Genomic DNA, 18,073 nt, shown 5'->3' with positions numbered 1-18,073 from the left:
AAATGAATTAACATCATCAACATGGCTCTTGTGTATAATTCTGATACTCCTGATTTTATTCCTGTAGAATCAAATCCAAAATTAAGATGCTAAGAATTCAACGGATTTACATGGACTTCTAGGTAGTGTTAAGGAAGGAAAAAGAAGATGGCCCAAGAATACATGTGATTTCAATGCTTGGATTTTTTTTTTTTTTTTTTGGCCGTGCAGCTTGTGTGATCTTAGTTCCCTAACTAGGGATCGGACCCCAGCCCACGGTATTGAAAGTGGTCCTAACCACTGGACCACCAGGGAATCACCTCAATGCTTGAATTTAAAAGTGGTATTATAATGTCATTTTTCTTCTTCCCTTGAAATACTTTTCCCAGTTATAATAATAAAGGCAAACATTTACTGAGACCCTATTATGCACCAAGTACTTTAATATCTCATTTAATTTAATCCACAGAAAAATACTGTGATTTACTTTCTCAAATTAACAGATGAGAAAAGTGAGGGTCAGATATTTAGAACTTTTCAGGTTCTGCAACTAATAAGATTTTTCATAGCTACATTTTTGGAATTAAAGACATGAAATATATTGTAATATAAATCCTATAACTTGGTCAAATGTTTACTTGAAATTGAATGAGTCCATCAAACCAATACATGCTTGCCTTGGGGAGCTGTTTCACTCAAGAGTCCTTCTTAATTCAAATAGTTTCAGATAATGTAATTAAGATTTTTGCATTGAGTAGTCATCTTAAAACTGTCAGTAATATCTGAATATTTGTGGTGAATGGAGAACTAATCTGTTTTCACACATGATGACTGTCTGACTTAAAAGATCTTATATCATGGTCCATATTTGCATACTTAGCCATTTATAAATAGGAATGCATGTCTGTATTCTTTACTGTTGAATTTAGAAGAAACAATGAAAAGAATTGTCTATACTTTGAAAGATTAAATTTTATCGGAGCCTGGAAGTGCGCGTGCGCGTGCGCGTTTGGATCTGCGCGTGCGCAAGGCGGCGGCTGTCTTTGCTGCGCGGTGCGGTGCGGGTCTGAGGTAAGTTTTTCGCTTCTTGGTGTGTCCCGCCTCTGTGCGGTCAAGCAGGAGGGGAAGACACCACAGAAGAGGCTTGAGGTCAGAGGACGCTGGCCTCGTGCGCTGACCTGGCCGCCCCGGCCTCCGGCCGGCGCTCCCGGGGGCCGGCCCTTCCCGCGAGAGCCCGGGCCCGCTCGGCCAGCGGAGGTCCGGGCCGCAGCTCTGGGAGGAGGCGGGTCGTCCAGGCCTTGTCTCCATCCGCGATGCGCCTGATTTCAAAAGGCTCCAGAGCAACCTTTGAGTTCTTTCTCCACAAGGAAAAGGAATAGCATCTCCGTCGTTCTCGTCACGGTGACTCCGGCTCCAATGGCCCCCTGTCCCCGGGTCCTGGTGAGCGCTCTCGGTGGCTTTGTTCCTGCCGTGGGTGTCGGTTATCGGAAGTTTGAGAGATGGCTAACGAATGATGCTTGATGACAGATGAAAAATGCCTCCTGCATAAAGATTGATGGTATGAGGCAAGACTCCTACTTAATCAAGAGGAATTGAGATTAATTTATCCATTAAATTCAGAAACTGTCTTGAAGAGACTTTGGGAATAAGACATGTTAAGGCAGATTTCATTAACAGATTCACAGGATGCCAGCCATTGACCTTTTCCCTTGTGATTGGGAGATTTGTCTTAATGCCGGATGGTCAGCACCTCAGTGGAATATTTTGGATGGGAAAAAATCCAGTGTGGTGGAAATGGTCTGCATGCTCCAGGCCAGGAGCCTGGCCAGGAGGGAGACACAAGAGGAAGAATGGCTGCAGGATTGCTGACAGCCTGGTCACAGGACTCGGTGACCTTCGAGGAGGTTGCAGTGGACTTTTCACAGGAGGAGTGGGCACTGCTGGACCCTGCTCAGAAAATCCTGTACAGAGATGTGATGCTGGAGAACTTTAGGAACCTGGCCTCAGTGGGGTATCATCTCTGCAAACACAGTCTGATCACTGAGGTGGAGCAGGAAGAGCTGAGGCCAGAGCAGAGAGGAATTCTCCAAGGTGCTTATAGAGACCGGGATACTCAACTTAAATCAAAAGACGCAATTCTTACACAGAATGTTCCTGGGGAAAAAACTTCTAATGGCATAAAAACAGCAGCAACTCACCCTGGTGAGAAACCAATGGAATTTAATCATTGTGGAAAATTCTTCAGAAAGAACTGTCACCTTATTTGTCCAAGATATTGCAAGAGAGAAATGCTACAAATATAAAGAATATGGGCAAGACTCTGGCCATCCCTCAACTCTTAGGAGTCATGTGTTCTAAGGACCCTTTCGCCTTCCTGAGGAAAAGATAGAGGCAGAAAGGAAAATGGCTGAGTGTTTGAGAAGTTGTTCTCGGGACTCAGTGACCTCCGCTGATGTAGCTGTGGACTTCACCCAGGAAGAATGGACTTTACTGGACCCCATTCAGAGAAAGCTATACAGAGATGTGATGCTGGAGAACTACAAGAACCTGACCACGCAGGGTATCAATCATTGAAACCCACTCTGATCTCTTGGTTGGAACAAGAAGATGATTTGAGGACAGTGGAAAGAAGAGGAGTCCTCCAAGGCTCAGCAATTCAGCAGGATGATCTTGGGGGAGAAACATCTGTTGGGATGGAAACAGTAACATTGCTTTGGTTCCCCAGAAGCAGATGCCGATCCAAGGATTCACGTGCAAGCACTTTATTGGAAGGAGCAAGGACCATGGTATGTGTGTTGGAGAGACGAGAAGTGATACAGGGAAGAAAACACATCCAGTAAAGTTTACCTTAAGTCAGCCCCCGCAAGAGTGAGCAGAGTTTCCATCCTGTAGGGAAATTCTGGAAAATGGCACAAAATCCAAACTTCAGAATTATTCCAGCTGAGGGGTGAAGAAGATGGTACATCCCACACCTGTCCATCAAGAACTGTCCCTGGTGGGGCATAATTCTATGTCACGTCTACCATCATGCATTGGGAAAAGTAGGTTCCACCTGGTGGTGACAGTGGGAGTCAGGCTGGTGTGCAGTGGGGATGTGAAGGGATCCCAGGGAATGTAGGAGAAATGCTGACCACTTCTACCATGCCATCTTTCACTGCAGACTCAGTTCTATCAATATTCTTCTTAAAAAGTGGACTAAGTTCTGAATACATTTCAGAAGTGTGTAACTATCATTCCTGCTGGCACCTCCAGAGACATCCCTTCCCCCAAAATAAACCACATTAGAAAACAAAAAAAACAACAAAAAATTAAATTTTATCTTCGGAAAAGCTTTAACACTTTAAAGATGGACTATTAGAAATTGTCAAGCGGTAAATAGGAGGAAAAATGAACTGGTTAGAAGATAATTATGGTACATCTATGCCTTGAGAATTTTTATGTTTGTGGAATACTACATAAGGTAACAAAGTAGGTCTGACGTGAAGATATATATATATATATCAGGCCATGAGTGATGACTTACTGATTTTAATTATCCTTTATTTTCTTCATATTTAGGAAATGTCAGTGTGGCCTTCTGCAATCTTTCCCATATGGCTTATTAAACATATATTTGAAGAATCAAAAAAAGTTATTTGAAGGGAGATTAAACATTGGTAGTGACTGCTGCCTTTCTATAAAATCTTAATAAGATATTTTTTATTTTTTTATAAATATTTATTTATTTATTTATTTTTGGCTGCGTTGGGTCTTTGTTGCTGCGTGCAGGCTTTTTCTAGTTGCGGCAAGCGGGAGCTACTCTTTGTTGTGGTTGGCGGGCTTCTCATTGCGGTGGCTTCTCTTGTTGTGGAGCACGGGCTCTAGGCACACAGGCTTCAGTAGTTGTGGCATGTGGGCTCGGTAGTTGTGGCTTGCGGGCTCTAGAGCACAGGCTCAGTAGTTGTGGCGCAGGGGCCTAGTTGCTCCGCAACATGTGGGATCTTCTCGGACCAGGGCTCGAACACGTGTTCCCTGCATTGGCAGGCGGATTCCCAACCACTGCGCCACCAGGGAAGCCCTAAGATTATATTTTAAAGGAGGATTTTTTTTTTCTTTTAGTTTAAAATTTGGGTCCAGTGGTCTTGTGTACCACAAGTTACAGAATAATACAAAACCTACTTTTGCAAACAGTCTGTGGCTTAATAAAATTAAAATTGTTTTCTCAACAGATCCTTATGAAGTACTTACAAATAAATTGCAAGAGATTATTTCATACTAACACTTGACATAGTTTACTTTTCTGGCCTACAGTTTGGTGATATCACTGACCTTTTATCTTGAATTCTTTGATGGATTTGAGCACATAACATGCAAAAGATTTAGCTTACCAGGAAAACTAGACCTGGTAAAATTCAGTAGTCAGGAGTTGTCTCTGGGAACAGGGAGAATTATTATACCCAGGAAGAATAAGTATTTTCATAAGGATCAAAGTTGTCAACCAAAGGGATAAAATTCTGGTAATGAAATTTCAGATAACTGGCTCACTAGTGAGAGAATTTTTGTGGGGGAGGAGGCCTGGCCTCTTTCCTGGAGCCATGAAATCCCATCAAGAAAATATTATCAAGCTCTTCCTGTTTGGTTTAGAACATTCAGAGATATTTTCTTAGCTCTTCAGTTGGTAGAGATAATACCTTAATTCTAATCCATGTGATGCTATGTAAAGTACAAATGAGGACTGTCATTTTTACTTTTTAGAAATTATAGATCAGTTTGTAAGACCTACCTTACAAACCTGTAAAGAGGGACAGAAATCATAGTATTTGTCAGAGAATCTATTTTCAATTGAGTAAATGCTTATTATATATCATTTCTTAGAGTCTCTGAGTTGCCTACTCATATCTTGGTGACCCTCAGATTAGGACTGCTTTATATTTGGTAGAGTAGCTACTAGTGTAATTCACGAAGAATTCAAAGGTAATATAATTAACCCTGGATTATTAAAGCTTATGAAGAAGGGAATTATCATGAGGAAGTGATTCTCCCGAGACAAATCTTTATTTTCATATCCACTTCTTTTCTTGGCAACAGATTTTTTCTTATTACAGTGCCTATTAAATGATAAAATTACTCTTTTGAAATCTGAAACATGTTCACATCTTTCTTGCTCTTTTAAATGACTAAGGTCAGCCTTGGCTTTGCTTCAAAAATCAGATGTAGATATCAGCTAAGATCAGTCATACATCATGGGATAATTATCAATTATCAATTTCTATTGGATAAAAGTTCAGAAGTATTCATTTAGGCTATTTGCCACTTCTTTCCAGGCTTTTTCAGAGACCACTGTTCAATCTTAACTATCACATTAGAAAATAGTTAGCTCCAATATTTGGAAGGATGTAAAGTAAAGCCATCTAAGATAATAGAGATGAAATTATTGACACTTCAGTGCTATTGGGCTATTCTTACTTAATCAAATTCTGAGTTATTCAGTGTCTGACTTTTTGGTTTGTGAATTAACCAATTTTGTCAATTTTCTTCTATCCCTTGTTATTGCTTGTGGGTACATTTTACTGATTATCCATTTCTCTAATAATTTTTTAGCCATTGTGGTCAATGAAGCAGTGAGAGTTACCTGTTGATTTTTATATTAGATAACATGGAGTTTAGAAAGGAGGCTTTTCAAGGCAATAAATGAATAAGTATCGAATTGAAGGGGAATTAATATGTATACTTGCAGTTGATAGTAAAAACAAAATGAATTTGCTTATACAATTAATTATTGACTTCAGGTGGTTTTGTAAAAAAAGGTAGAGCAGTATAGTACTGAATATTTATTTTGTGAAAGCATGTGAGACATTTTTCAGAATGAAAGTGCAAAAATTGGATGTTCATGTAAAGTTGGCATCAGGGCATGCCAAAGTCATGTCCAAGCAAAAAATTCTAAAGGAGCAGAAATACCTTGAAAAAGCATAAGAAGCTGGTCTACAGAGGCTAGCTGGAAAATGGATCAGAGCCACAGAATCATGATTTTCCAGGTGTAATGGTGGCCAATCTGTACATTTAACAATTTTCTCTGATGTCTACAAAATTTTGTATTTTACCCTTAATGAGTTCCATTTTCACTTCAGCTGGTTTGAGTGAATTTCATTCAAATGACCCCTAACAGAGAAATTGGGCATCCATGTTTAAAATCAAACACATCTTCCTTTCCACTTGAGCTCCCATTGCCATCATTCTTATAGTCACTCAGGTCACAAACATTGGCATGGTCTTTAACTCATTTCTCTCTTATTGCCAGTAGCCAATGATGAAGGTGTGTGATATACTTACTGGTTACTAGCACTGCAACCTAAGCAATGGTTTTTTTCGTGTTTTCTTAATTCATATCCTTCATTTACCTCCAAATTTTTAACTTATGTACAGATATCTCAAATTTATTTCTGCCTCTGTGCCTTAGTGACTATCTATCTCCTTCCCTGTACTTCTTGCTTTCTTTTTATTTAGATTTTCCCTTTATTTTGAAGACACTTCATGATTTTTACTTTTAATTCATCTTTTCTTTGAATTTTTGGAACGTGTCTGGAATCTCATAATTAACAACTTTAAGATGAGATCTTCTTAGGACTAAAGACAGAATTATTAGTTCAATTCAGTTAAGCAAGCTTTATTGAGCACCAGCTGTTTGCCATGCACTGTGCTAGTTGCTGAGATATGGGGTACAATGAATTACTTACTCATCTATTCAGCAAATATTATAGAATTTAAAAAATATGCCAAGTCCTATTTTTTTTTTTTTTTTTTGTGGTACGCGGGCCTCTCACTGCTGTGGCCTCACCCCTTGCAGAGCACAGGCTCCGGACGCCCAGGCTCAGCGGCCATGGCTCACGGGCCCAGCCGCTCCGCGGCATGTGGGATCTTCCCGGGCCGGGGCACGAACCCGTGTCCCCCGCACCGGCAGGCGGACTCTCAACCACTGCGCCACCAGGGAAGCCCGCCAAGTCCTATTTTAAGAGCTAGTCTCTGCTTTCATGGAGCTTATATTCCAGTGGAGATAAGTAATTACACTGATGTTGCTTCATGCATGCTAATATACCTCCCCAAGTTACTTCTAAATCCCTTAAAGGAAAGACACTGATTGGTCTTGTTTATTTCCTGAATGCCTCCTCATTCTTCTCAGGCATCCTTATTTATGGAAACTCCTTAGACTAAAATCTCAGCCCTACTTTCTCTCTTACCATGTTCTTCAGCTGCAAAATCAGATATATCCACAACTTTCATTATTTGCACAGTGCCCTTGTTTCTAATAGTTGTATATTCTGATATCTGAAAATGAGTTCTCATAGTCAAGTCCCTACTCATCAGTCACTAAAATCCAACATGCCTAAACACGAAGTCATGCTCTTCCACCAGTTTCCTCTCTCAGTTTTACTCTTCATGGCACCATCTCTTCAGTCCTCTAGGCTTGAAACCATCCAGTCATCTTTGACTCATCATTCCTTTGCTTCAGTCCTTGCATCTAATTAGTCACGAAATTATGTTGATTCCTCAAGTTGTTTTCTGTATCCTTTTCTTCTGACTCATGACCACGTTAACCACTCTGGATTAGACCTTCATCATTCCATACTTGAACCATTAGATTAGTTTTCTAACTGGCCTCCTTATCTTCATCTTTTCCTCCCTCCATCTTCCTGCCTTAAGACATTCTTTGAATACTTCCCTTTATTGTCTTTCCTCCAGTTCAGAAATCTGTATAAGGGCCCCATTGCTTACTACATCGAATTTATTTTTTCTTGAATTTTCAGGCACTCTGTAACTTGGTCCCAATCTGTTTATCCAACTTCATTTTCTTCCACTATCAACAGGACTCTTCTGCAGTCAGGTTATTTTCACTCATGCCCCACTCCTCATGCGCTTGCTCCAGAAGTAGTAGGGGATAAAGGTTTGGCTTTGGGTATCCAAACAGACCAGGGCTACAATCCAGCTACTGCTTCTGTCCCAGCTCTGTGACCCAGGACAAATTACTTAGTTTCTTAAGCCTCAGTTTCCTAATAGGAAGTAGTTCACTCATGTGTACAGTGAGGAGTAAATAAGATGATGTAAGTTAAGTGCTCAGTAGAGTATCTGATAACATGTGCTTAATAAATGTGGTTGTTACTATTTTTACTTGGATATTCTTTTCCCTCTCCTGCCATACTTTTCTTCTATTCCTCAGCCAAGCCTAACTGGTCCACATATAAGGCTCTGCTCAAAGCTCTCATGCATATGAAGTCTTAACCAATTTACTTGTGCTTTCTCTGAATTCCTAAAGAACTGGACAGATTACATAAAACTTTGGGGGCTGAATTACATATCGACAGGGTGAATATGAAGTGGTATATGCAGGAGCCCAGAAGGCCGGGAATCTAATGTATTTTCCCAATAATTAGCTTGAGATCATAGAGATTATTCTGAATCTCAATTTCCTCATCTTTAAAATGGAAAAATGACTGACTTTTTCCACTTTATAAGGTTGTTAGAGGATCAAAGAATTTACCTCAGAAATTGTCCTGGATTATTACATGTATATATTTTCACTGTATATTGATTGTTAGTATTTTTGTTTTTGAAGCTTTATGGAGGTATAATTGACAAATAAAATTATAAGATATTTAATGTACACATCATAATAATTTGATATATATATGCATTGTGAAAGGATTCCCTGCATACAGTTAATTAACACACACACATCACCTCACCTTATTTATTTATTTATAAATAAATAAATATTTATTTATTTTTGGTGAGAACATTTAAATTCTAGTCTCTTAACAAGTTTCAATTCTACAATACATTGTTATCAACTACAGTCATCTTGTTACACGTTAGATCCTTAGATCTGATCTTATAGCTGAAAGTTTGTACCCTTTTACCAACATCTCTGTTTTCTCCATGCCCTAAGCCCCGGCAACCACTTTTCTACTCTCTGTTTCTGTGAGTTAGATTTTTTTTTCTTTTTTTTTTTAGATCTCACATAGAAGTGATACCATGCAGTCTTTGTCTTTGTCTAGCTTATTTCACTTAGCATAATGCCCTCAGGTTCTATCCATGTTGTTGCAAATGGCAGGATTTTCTTCTTTCTCATGGCTGAATAATATTCCGTTGTATACATGATTGTTATAATATTTTGGTAAAGGTTAGGCATTGATTTGTATAATGCTTATAGATTTTTGGGAAAATAACTATATAAAAATTATAATAGGTGCTATTTAACACACACATTTCTTTAGGACAACACTAAAATAATTCATTACGAAGAAATTCAGTCTTCTAAATACATTCTGTATTTTGCATTAATCACTTTTTATCTAAGTCCTTGAGAACTACACTTCTAAAAAGCATGGGGTTGAAAGCAAACATATTAACAAACTTTTGGCATCCTCATAATAACCAGAGAAGGTTATTATGCTTTCTTGAGTTATTTCAGAATTTCCAAAAGGAATAAAGAAGACATTAAAAATGAACACTGATTAAATTTTTTCTAACTTTAAAGTCTAACTTTTCCTTTTGCTTAAACTAATTTTATTTTTAGTTTGCCTGAAGCCCACACACCACCTGCCCCCGTCCAAGGCGAAAAATTATTACTAAAACTGTCCAGTATGTAACATTACCCCCATATTGACCCCACCTAGGCTATTTGGCATTATTGAAGGTGGGTGGAAGGAATGCCGGCCACAGGGAGTTGCCCATTTTCTGTGATTCATATCTTGGAGCCACTGGGGTAAAATTTAGAGTGAATCCACTCCTATCTAAATGCCAGGTTCTCACTCCTGGACAATTATTTTTCAGTACACATTTTTTTTTTTAATCTGGCCACACCTCTTGAGGAAACAGAAAACATGTCAAGCCATCACAGGTTGCATCTTCAGTCTTATTCATTAACAGTTTTGTTAACCGCAGACACAATGAAGAAATAAGATGTAGTAATTCAAAGTGGTTATGAGCTGGGTTCTTTTATTTAGCCTCAGCTCTGGGAATTTTGTAAATAAAAATGCATGCAATAGAGGTAAAGATGAATTTTTTCAAAGAAAGAATATGGAATTTCTAGTTCATTCCTGTCCCTGCTGGTATTCTTGTATGTTGACGCTTTTGGAAGAAATGGTATTCCAAAATTAATGTAATCTGTGAAGAAATCCTTGGGGGATATAATGCTTTCTAAACTGACTATTCAAAACACTTATGCTACTTTAGCTTCTTTGGTGACTAGAAGAACCAGTTACAATACAAAATAAATAGGCTGAACGTTCCACTAGGATCTTTGATTAGGCTCATTGAACAAAGAAGTGAAAACAGTGAGCATAGGGATAGAAAATAATTAGATTTAAAAAGTGTGGTTTATATAGAATTTACATTGGCTGTCATCTTGATATGGGAACTTTTCCTTTTGTTTCATTTTTCTGAAGTGTGCAGCTAAGAAAATCTTTGAATTAATTTTTTAGTTTTCTTTCAGTGAAGACTTGGATTTGAGTGGAGTCTGAAATGAGAATTACCTTACAGTGATATATTTGCATTCTTCCTTTAGGGTCAACATTTAAAGTTTGCTAATGTAAGAATCTTTGAAAAGTAGGACTTTCATTTTCAAAAGTTTTTTTTTCTGGATAATTATTCCTCACTGTAGTTCCAGGCCTGTGCTCCAATAACAGGATGATGGTTATTTTTTTTTGATTTGTTTGTTTTTTTTTTAAACAACCCAGTTTATTTTTTTAATTAATTAATTAATTTATTTATTTTTAGCTGCGTTGGGTCTTCGTTTCTGTGCGAGGGCTTTCTCTAGTTGCGGCGAGCGGGGGCCACTCTTCATCGCGGCGTGCAGGCCTCTCACTATCACGGCCTCTCTTGTTGCGGAGCACAGGCTCCAGATGCGCAGGCTCAGTAGTTGTGGCTCAGGGGCCTAGTTGCTCCGCGGCATGTGGGATCTTCCCAGACCAGGGCACGAACCCGTGTCCCCTGCATTAGCAGGCAGATTCTCAACCACTGCGCCACCAGGGAAGCCCCGATTTGTTTGTTTTTTAATTAGTCTTTGGTTCTGGTATTTGTTCTGTCAGCTTATTTCAGATTTTCAATGAGGTTCTTTGATTTAATGAACTTTATTGAAATAATTATATTCAACAGTCAAAATCCATTAATTCAACTGAATTTAATAATTCACCAGGAAACAAGACTGAGAGTTATTTATTTAATTGCTAATATTCCCTTGTGAATTGTGACAAGTCAAGTGGTAAAAGGAAAAGCAAGACGCCTTTTTGTAAAACTCCATTATCAAACTATTGCTATGACAGACTTCCTTTCTTTTTTTTCTGCCTCATCTCTAAATTCATAGGTAAATCTTTTATTTTTCTTTTTGAGAGTGAAAACACTAATAATATAGGTCTTTTGATGGAGAGGAAGTTTATGGAGTTGAGGAATTCAGGAGTGAGTATGGGTTGTAATGTTAACATGGGTAATAAAGATAATATTTTTCAATATAGCCTCTGGAGTGAAGAGTTGCATCTTTTTGGAACCAAAGCAGAAAGAGCTAGATTCTAGAGATTACAGGAATCCAGGTCCAGATATATAAACAAATTTACAAATTTTAGTCATCTCCCAAAGAATATTTCGAAAAGCTGTTACTACAGGTGGCCCACTGCAGAAAAAATATGAATATTATTGATTGAGATCACTGCTATTATGAAAATTATCTGAATTTCATGCAGTTCCAAATACAGTTATGTGAATAAAAGCGATATTGCAACATTTTATGTTGTGTTGGATCATTCTCATTTTTCATGGTAGCTATGTTGTCCTTCCCTGCTCCTGATTGCTACTAATTTTTCCTTCTAAGTGTCTACAATTCAGAGCCTATAGCCAAGGAGAGAATGGGAGGACAACCCCAGTATGAAGGGTAGAAAAAATTAAAACGCAAATGAAGGATATCAGTTTTTTTCAGTCTAGGCTGAAATCTAGATTGCATTTCATAAAATGAGAGAAGGAGTTGCAGGAAGGTTTTCCCCTGTTGCTATGACAGGTCAGCATTTCTAATCTGAGGGTCACAGCCAAGTTCCCTGTTTAGTAATTGCTTGATTTGACATCTATCTTGACCTTTATTTACTTTGGCCTTTCTGGCTAGAGGTCACAAAAGCAAAAGAAGATAGAAGTCTTACAAATGCCTTGATGATGAAAAATGAGAATGGTGTCCCTTTGGCCCTATGTATGAATATATGTATAATGCGTTGTGGTGTTTTAACTCTTTGGTGCAATCCACAGTGGAAACACTTATAAATTTTTATCTGATTCTAGAGATGTATTTTGTAATGACTTTGGGATGAAGAAAATAGATATTAAAAATGGCACAATCTTGTTCAATCTAAATCTTGACTATAGGAACTAGAGGCAGGTTATCCTGGATTAATCATTTTTTTATTTGATCAGAATTCACAAGAACATAATTGTGGTGCACAAATAGAAAGTGTTACTTTCAAAATCCTCTAAAATAGGATTTTGATATGTGCTTTTAGCTGCATGCTCATCATGGATAGGAATCCACATAAGAAATGCAATATCATGAATAGATGTTAAATTTCTCTTTTCATATGTTGTTAGGTATTGATCAGGCATAAGTCTCAGCTTTTTCCAAGCACAAAAATATTATTTTTTCTTAAAATAAAAATAGTAAATAGAATTCATATTTTTCCTTCATATAATCAGCCCAGGAATATGAATTTGAAGTTGAGATTCTGCATTTTCTTTGCCAAATGTTATGTCCTAACCAGAGAATTGTACTAATAATCTTCGAGGCAATTACTTAGGAAATCTGAATGCTATAGCTGAGAGTCTATCCTAACATGAGATATTCTTTACAGTGTAAATAACAATGACCAAAGGAGAAAAATTCTGATTTTTGATACTATGCAAATTTCTCTGTGTCTATAGCTTTGTGATGATAGATGAATGTAATGATACAGTAAATGAAAAAAGTGAGTCACTGTGATTGCCAAGGTGCATATATGGATATTAAAAAAATATATATCAGTATTCAGCTGGGCTTTTCATAACAGTAGATAAGATAAAATTTCTTAAAAATAATTATAATTGGCTTTCTCTGAAACTGTATATCATTACTTAATTTAATTCTTAGTGTTTAATAACTTGATGTTTTATTTTATGCTATTAGGTGATTTATAAGGTTAAAACATCAAAGGTATTGTTTAAGTATCTTTCATTCTCTATCTTTTCTTCATAATAGTCACCATTTATGATTATATATTTATTTTATGATTTATCTAATGTTTGTATCTCAACTGTAAACTAAGAATAGGAACTAAGTCTGTTGTTTGCTCACTGTTGAATTCTCAGTACCTGGCTTAGTTTTAACACATAGTAGGCCTTCCATACTTATTCTTGAATACATGTGAAAACAGAATACTTATAATGAATGAATTATCCTTTGAGATGACTGCAGTTTACCAAGGCAGAAGTGAGGTTAGTGGCAGGAATAGGAAATGGAAAAGGGAAGAGTCTTTACCTCTCTCAACATAAAGAAATGGGGATTATTGGCCTATGACCACTACTATTTTGAAGAGATTGTAGAATGCTGTCTTACCCAGGGCTTTTATTCATCATGGTTCAAAATTGGGTTTATGGACACAGGAAGGAAAATGGTGACATTTTGTGCTGGTAAACTGGCTCTTAGACAAATAAAGCCCTGATTTGTAAATTTTGCCAATTTCCATTATGCAAATACTTTCACTAAGGATGGTTTCGAGATACCAAGTGACGTTACCGAAGGTAAAGTTGGGAAGAGATATACACAATTGGCTCTCTCCAGCAAGACTAGCACATCATTGTGAGAATACATCTTTGAAAATATACTTTTTCAGCTTTTTTTCTTACCATTCTTTACGTGTAAATTTATAGTCTAATATGCCAGACCTCTACTAGATTTACGTTTTTGGCAACATGGAGGTGCTCTGTTTGGAGCCCCTTCCAGGAAGGACTTGCTGCCCAGCTGCCTCCAGCTTTCAGCCACTTCTCTGTTTGCCTCAGTTTCAGAGTGCCACCTTGCCCGAGGTCTCACCATTCGGGCATCCTGCATCTGGTGACAGAGCCAGGCAAGGATATAAATGCCTGGCTCCTGGGATTCCCATGTTGCTGGCAAAGGCTTGGGCTTGGACATCTTGTGTCACAGTTCACTTTCCCCCTTTGTCCAGTCCTGCTTCTTTCTGTTCCCTTCCCCAGATACAGATCTTAATAATATCTTACACTTAGTGTTCACTTCAGAGAAACAAAATTTTGACCACACTTCTCCATTTCACTTTATTTTGCTCCATTGCTTGGGAGAACCTTCCCACCTTCCCTGCTGACCAGTTTCTTATCCATCTTGCCTGAAATTAGCTCAAGTCTATCTTTTCCAGGAAATCTGTTGAACAACTCTTGGATGGGCCAAGTGGTTTCACAGCACTATTTTCTAAGTTTTATAGCACTCTGGGTGGATGGCTATCTCTTTTCTTACCACATTATGTCAATATTTGTTTATTTATCTGTCTCTAGATTGTAAGTTCCTTAAGACTTTTCTTTTATCTCTGTTACCCAATGCCTAGCACAATGATGAGATGTAGTAGGCACTTAAAAAATATGTACTTGTTGAACGGAATTAAATCAAATGATTTGCCTACACTCATCCAGTTCCCATTGTGAGCTGATTATATAATAATTGGGAGATTCTTAATCCCTGTGCTGTTAAGGTGGGGTCCCATGGGAAAGCAATGACCAACTTAGTTCTTGAGGAGTTGGAAAGATGGTCACCTGAACCACAGTGACCTTCATCTTCTCTTGGTATGAAGGCAGTGATACTGACATATTTATAACATAAGATAGGAGTAAAAACTTTAAAGAGAAGGGATATGTCTCTTGAAAAAATACAAAGAGCCAATTTTCAAATGATATTTGGAAGGGGAATAGTCCTCTTTCCTGGTTTGTATACTTGTACAAGAAAGAAAAATTAACACTCAAATATGATTTCTGTTTATAAAGGAGTTATTTCATTGTCTGATTGAAATACAAATATCTTCTCTAGAGTATACATGAGGTTTATAGAATAAGTAATGTTTACTAATTTTGAAAGACGGTAGAAATCATTGGATATATTTAATAGTTTTTAGAAAACTAATTTCACATTGATAACATCCAGCTGTATGGTTTTATGACATGTTAAATCATAAAATGAAGTTTGATTATGTTTTGCCATTTAGTTTGATAGCAGTCTATTAACAGACAGCTAAATGTGGAAGTTAGATGAATTGTTTACCTTTGAAATCACTGCTTGAACTAAAACAAGCCTTTACATTATTTAACATATCTGTGTCACTAATTTTTTGCAAGGCTTATTGTGGGGGACAAATTTCTTGTATGAACTTGTACATAAAAAGAGAGGCCAGAGGATTGCATAAACTAGGGAACAGAGATAAAGGAAATCTAATGTTGGGATATTTCTACACTTCTTTAAGATATTGTAGTCTGTAGGTGGAAATAAAGTTTTTAAATGTAGCAATTAGGCAATGATAAATGGGGTAAAAGAAATATGTGAAGGTCATAAAGTTCTGTATTCAGTTATGTGAAGCTTAATCATAATAGAAACATATGACTGGGCTCTAGAGATAGTTGATTTTTGTAGCACATTGAATTGTATTTTTATGATTTTGTATTCAATTCATCCTCTGCATACAGACATTATCTAATTGTTTGTAACGCTATTTACTTATTTTATTCTGGATTAAGTTTTAGCAACTGGAAAATTTAAGTAAAGAGATCTAATTGCTGGCATGTAACTCAACTAGATGATTGAGAATAATACCCCTTGAGAGTAATTGAAGACCTAGAATTGTAATATTTAATAATTTGCAAGGACCACAGTAACAGAGTGCCACGAACTGGGTGCCTTAAACAACAGAAATTTATTGCCCCAGTTTTGGAGGTAAGAAGTCTGAGATTGAAGCGTCACCAGAGGTATGCTCCCTCTGAATGCTCTAGGGAAGGATCTTTTTCAGGAATCTCTTCTAGCTTCTGTTCATTCCTTGGCTTATGGAAGCCAAACTCCAATTTTCACGTAGCATTTTCCCTGTGTGTGTGTCTCCAAACTTTCCCTTTTTATAAACACACTAGTGATATTGGTCTAGGTCCACTTTACTCTGGTCTGATCTCATCTTAACTAATTACAACTGCAATAACCCAATTTCCACATAAGGCCATATTCTGAGGTACTAGGGTTTAGGACTTCAACATACACATTTTGGGGGCACACAGTTCAACCCATAACAAGGACCAGTACAATTTATGGCCAGTTTTAATTAGGCTGCCTCCCATTGTTGACTGGTGTTATGATTTTGTTTCCAAAATGCTGTGGATTCAGAGAGGGGATACATTAATGGGATTCTATCAAATTAATATTACTATTATTTTTCATTGACTCTGTTATGGGGGAAAATTCCATAAGAATCTATGCTGAACATTTGACATAAGGAAAGATTTAGGGCATCTGGCAGCCTGCAATTTACAGTGTCTGGTCAAATATCACCATCATAGGCAATGTGCTTTTTAATGCAAATTTTTTTCACTGTAATTCATTCCAACACTTCTTTGGTGTCCATATTTCCTAGTATTGTTATTGTCCCTTTGAATAGCTTTACCTAGGCAATAGGAACATTTTGCAGGTGCTCCCAGAGCTAAGCTCTTTTCCTGTTAGAAGCAGTGTGAAACAATGTTTGGAATGTAGGCCTAGGAGCCAGAAGACCAGGGCCAGTCTTACGTCACTTGGTGCTCTTGGGAAGATCACAGCCTTCTCTAAGGCTTTGTCTTCTTTTTTTTTTGCCATATAAGATTTTGGACTAGGTTAGAGTTTGTGTAACTGTGCTATTCAGAGCCTTAGGATCTCCAGGCCCGGTGAGAGGAGCATAGAGAAGTAGAAGTACCAAGGCCCTCATTCCCTGGCAGCAGCTCTTGGGCAACAGCTTCAGAGTAAATTGTTTATGTTCTGGGGATGGTTATGATTTTGATCTAATGTTAAACAATGGATTGAAAATCACTAGATTAGATTCTATGTTTCTTTCGTGTTCTGAAATTCTGACTTTATCATTTGAATAGATATTATTATAAATCAAGGCTGCTTACCATGGCTTAAAAAAGAAAGGAAACTTGTAATTTTATTGTATATCTACAGTTCTCAGAGATTTTCAAGGATTATAAAAATCATAAATACATTAAACCGTATATATTGCCTTTCTTCAGCACTATCCTGGTTATCTTTCATTTAATCCTATTCAGTAGACAAATGTCCTATTTAAAAATAAAAATCTGTGGTACACTTACTGTGTGCCAGATCTAGTTCTGAATATTGGAATTAAAAGATAAAAGCTCTACCTCAAACAGCTTATAGCCTAGTCAATGAGATAGACAAGTAGCCAGAACATTACACTATCATGTGGTTATGCAGTGGATGTTATGGCGCTCCAAGGGAAAACATCTAACCTAAACTGAGTGGGAGTTGGCAAATAATCAGAAGGAGTTTTTTGGTTTTTTTTTTTTTGAGTTTAATTTCAACTTGGAGACATTACAGGCAATGGGGAAAAGGACATGGGAACATCTTGAAAGAGGAGAGGCAGACCCCCAGTCCACCATCTCTCACCCAAGGAGATGACACTTAGGAGATCAGAAATGGGCAGAATTAGAGGGACCTCAAAGTTCAGCTCAATAATGACAAAATATTCCTTGGGTCCTTTGGGCCCAGTGCTATGCCAAGCAAGAGTTTAATCAGGAGATCATCAGAGGAGGGGATGCCAGAACTGTATGTTGAAGGATGTGAAAATTAGGAGGATGTGAGGAGAGAGGAGGAAGAAGTAGGAAAGCAATCTGTGCCAAGGTATAAAGACAAGAGACAAGCCAGCATATTTTGGTAACTGTAGAACATTCAGTGGAGTGGGATGTAGTCTGTGACAGGGAGAGTAGTGAGAGATTAGGATGGAGAAGTAAGCAAGTGACAATTAACAAAGGGCCTTAAGAGTTCTGAGAAGGCTTTGCAGTTTATCCTGAAGGTTCTAAGGAACCA

At 37.6% G+C, this 18,073-nt stretch overlaps 1 protein-coding gene across 1 annotated transcript; it reads left to right on the top strand.

Moving 5' to 3' along the window:
- Positions 1-1,829: 1,829 nt before the first annotated feature.
- On the top strand, positions 1,830-2,282 carry LOC132519126 (zinc finger protein 177-like). The gene has a single exon (XM_060147059.1). It carries the CDS (start codon positions 1,830-1,832, stop codon positions 2,280-2,282), a length of 453 nt encoding a protein of 150 aa, XP_060003042.1.
- Positions 2,283-18,073: the final 15,791 nt, after the last annotated feature.

Source organism: Lagenorhynchus albirostris, chromosome 4, assembly GCF_949774975.1.
Source record: "Lagenorhynchus albirostris chromosome 4, mLagAlb1.1, whole genome shotgun sequence".
Lineage (NCBI taxonomy): Eukaryota > Metazoa > Chordata > Mammalia > Artiodactyla > Delphinidae > Lagenorhynchus > Lagenorhynchus albirostris.
Note: the sequence above shows the minus strand (reverse complement) of the source record. Positions and strands in the feature narration are given on the sequence as shown.

Coding starts and splice junctions, on each gene's coding strand:
- LOC132519126 (XM_060147059.1), top strand. CDS start 1,830: ATGGCTGCAGGATTGCTGACAGCCTGGTCACAGGACTCGGTGACCTTC.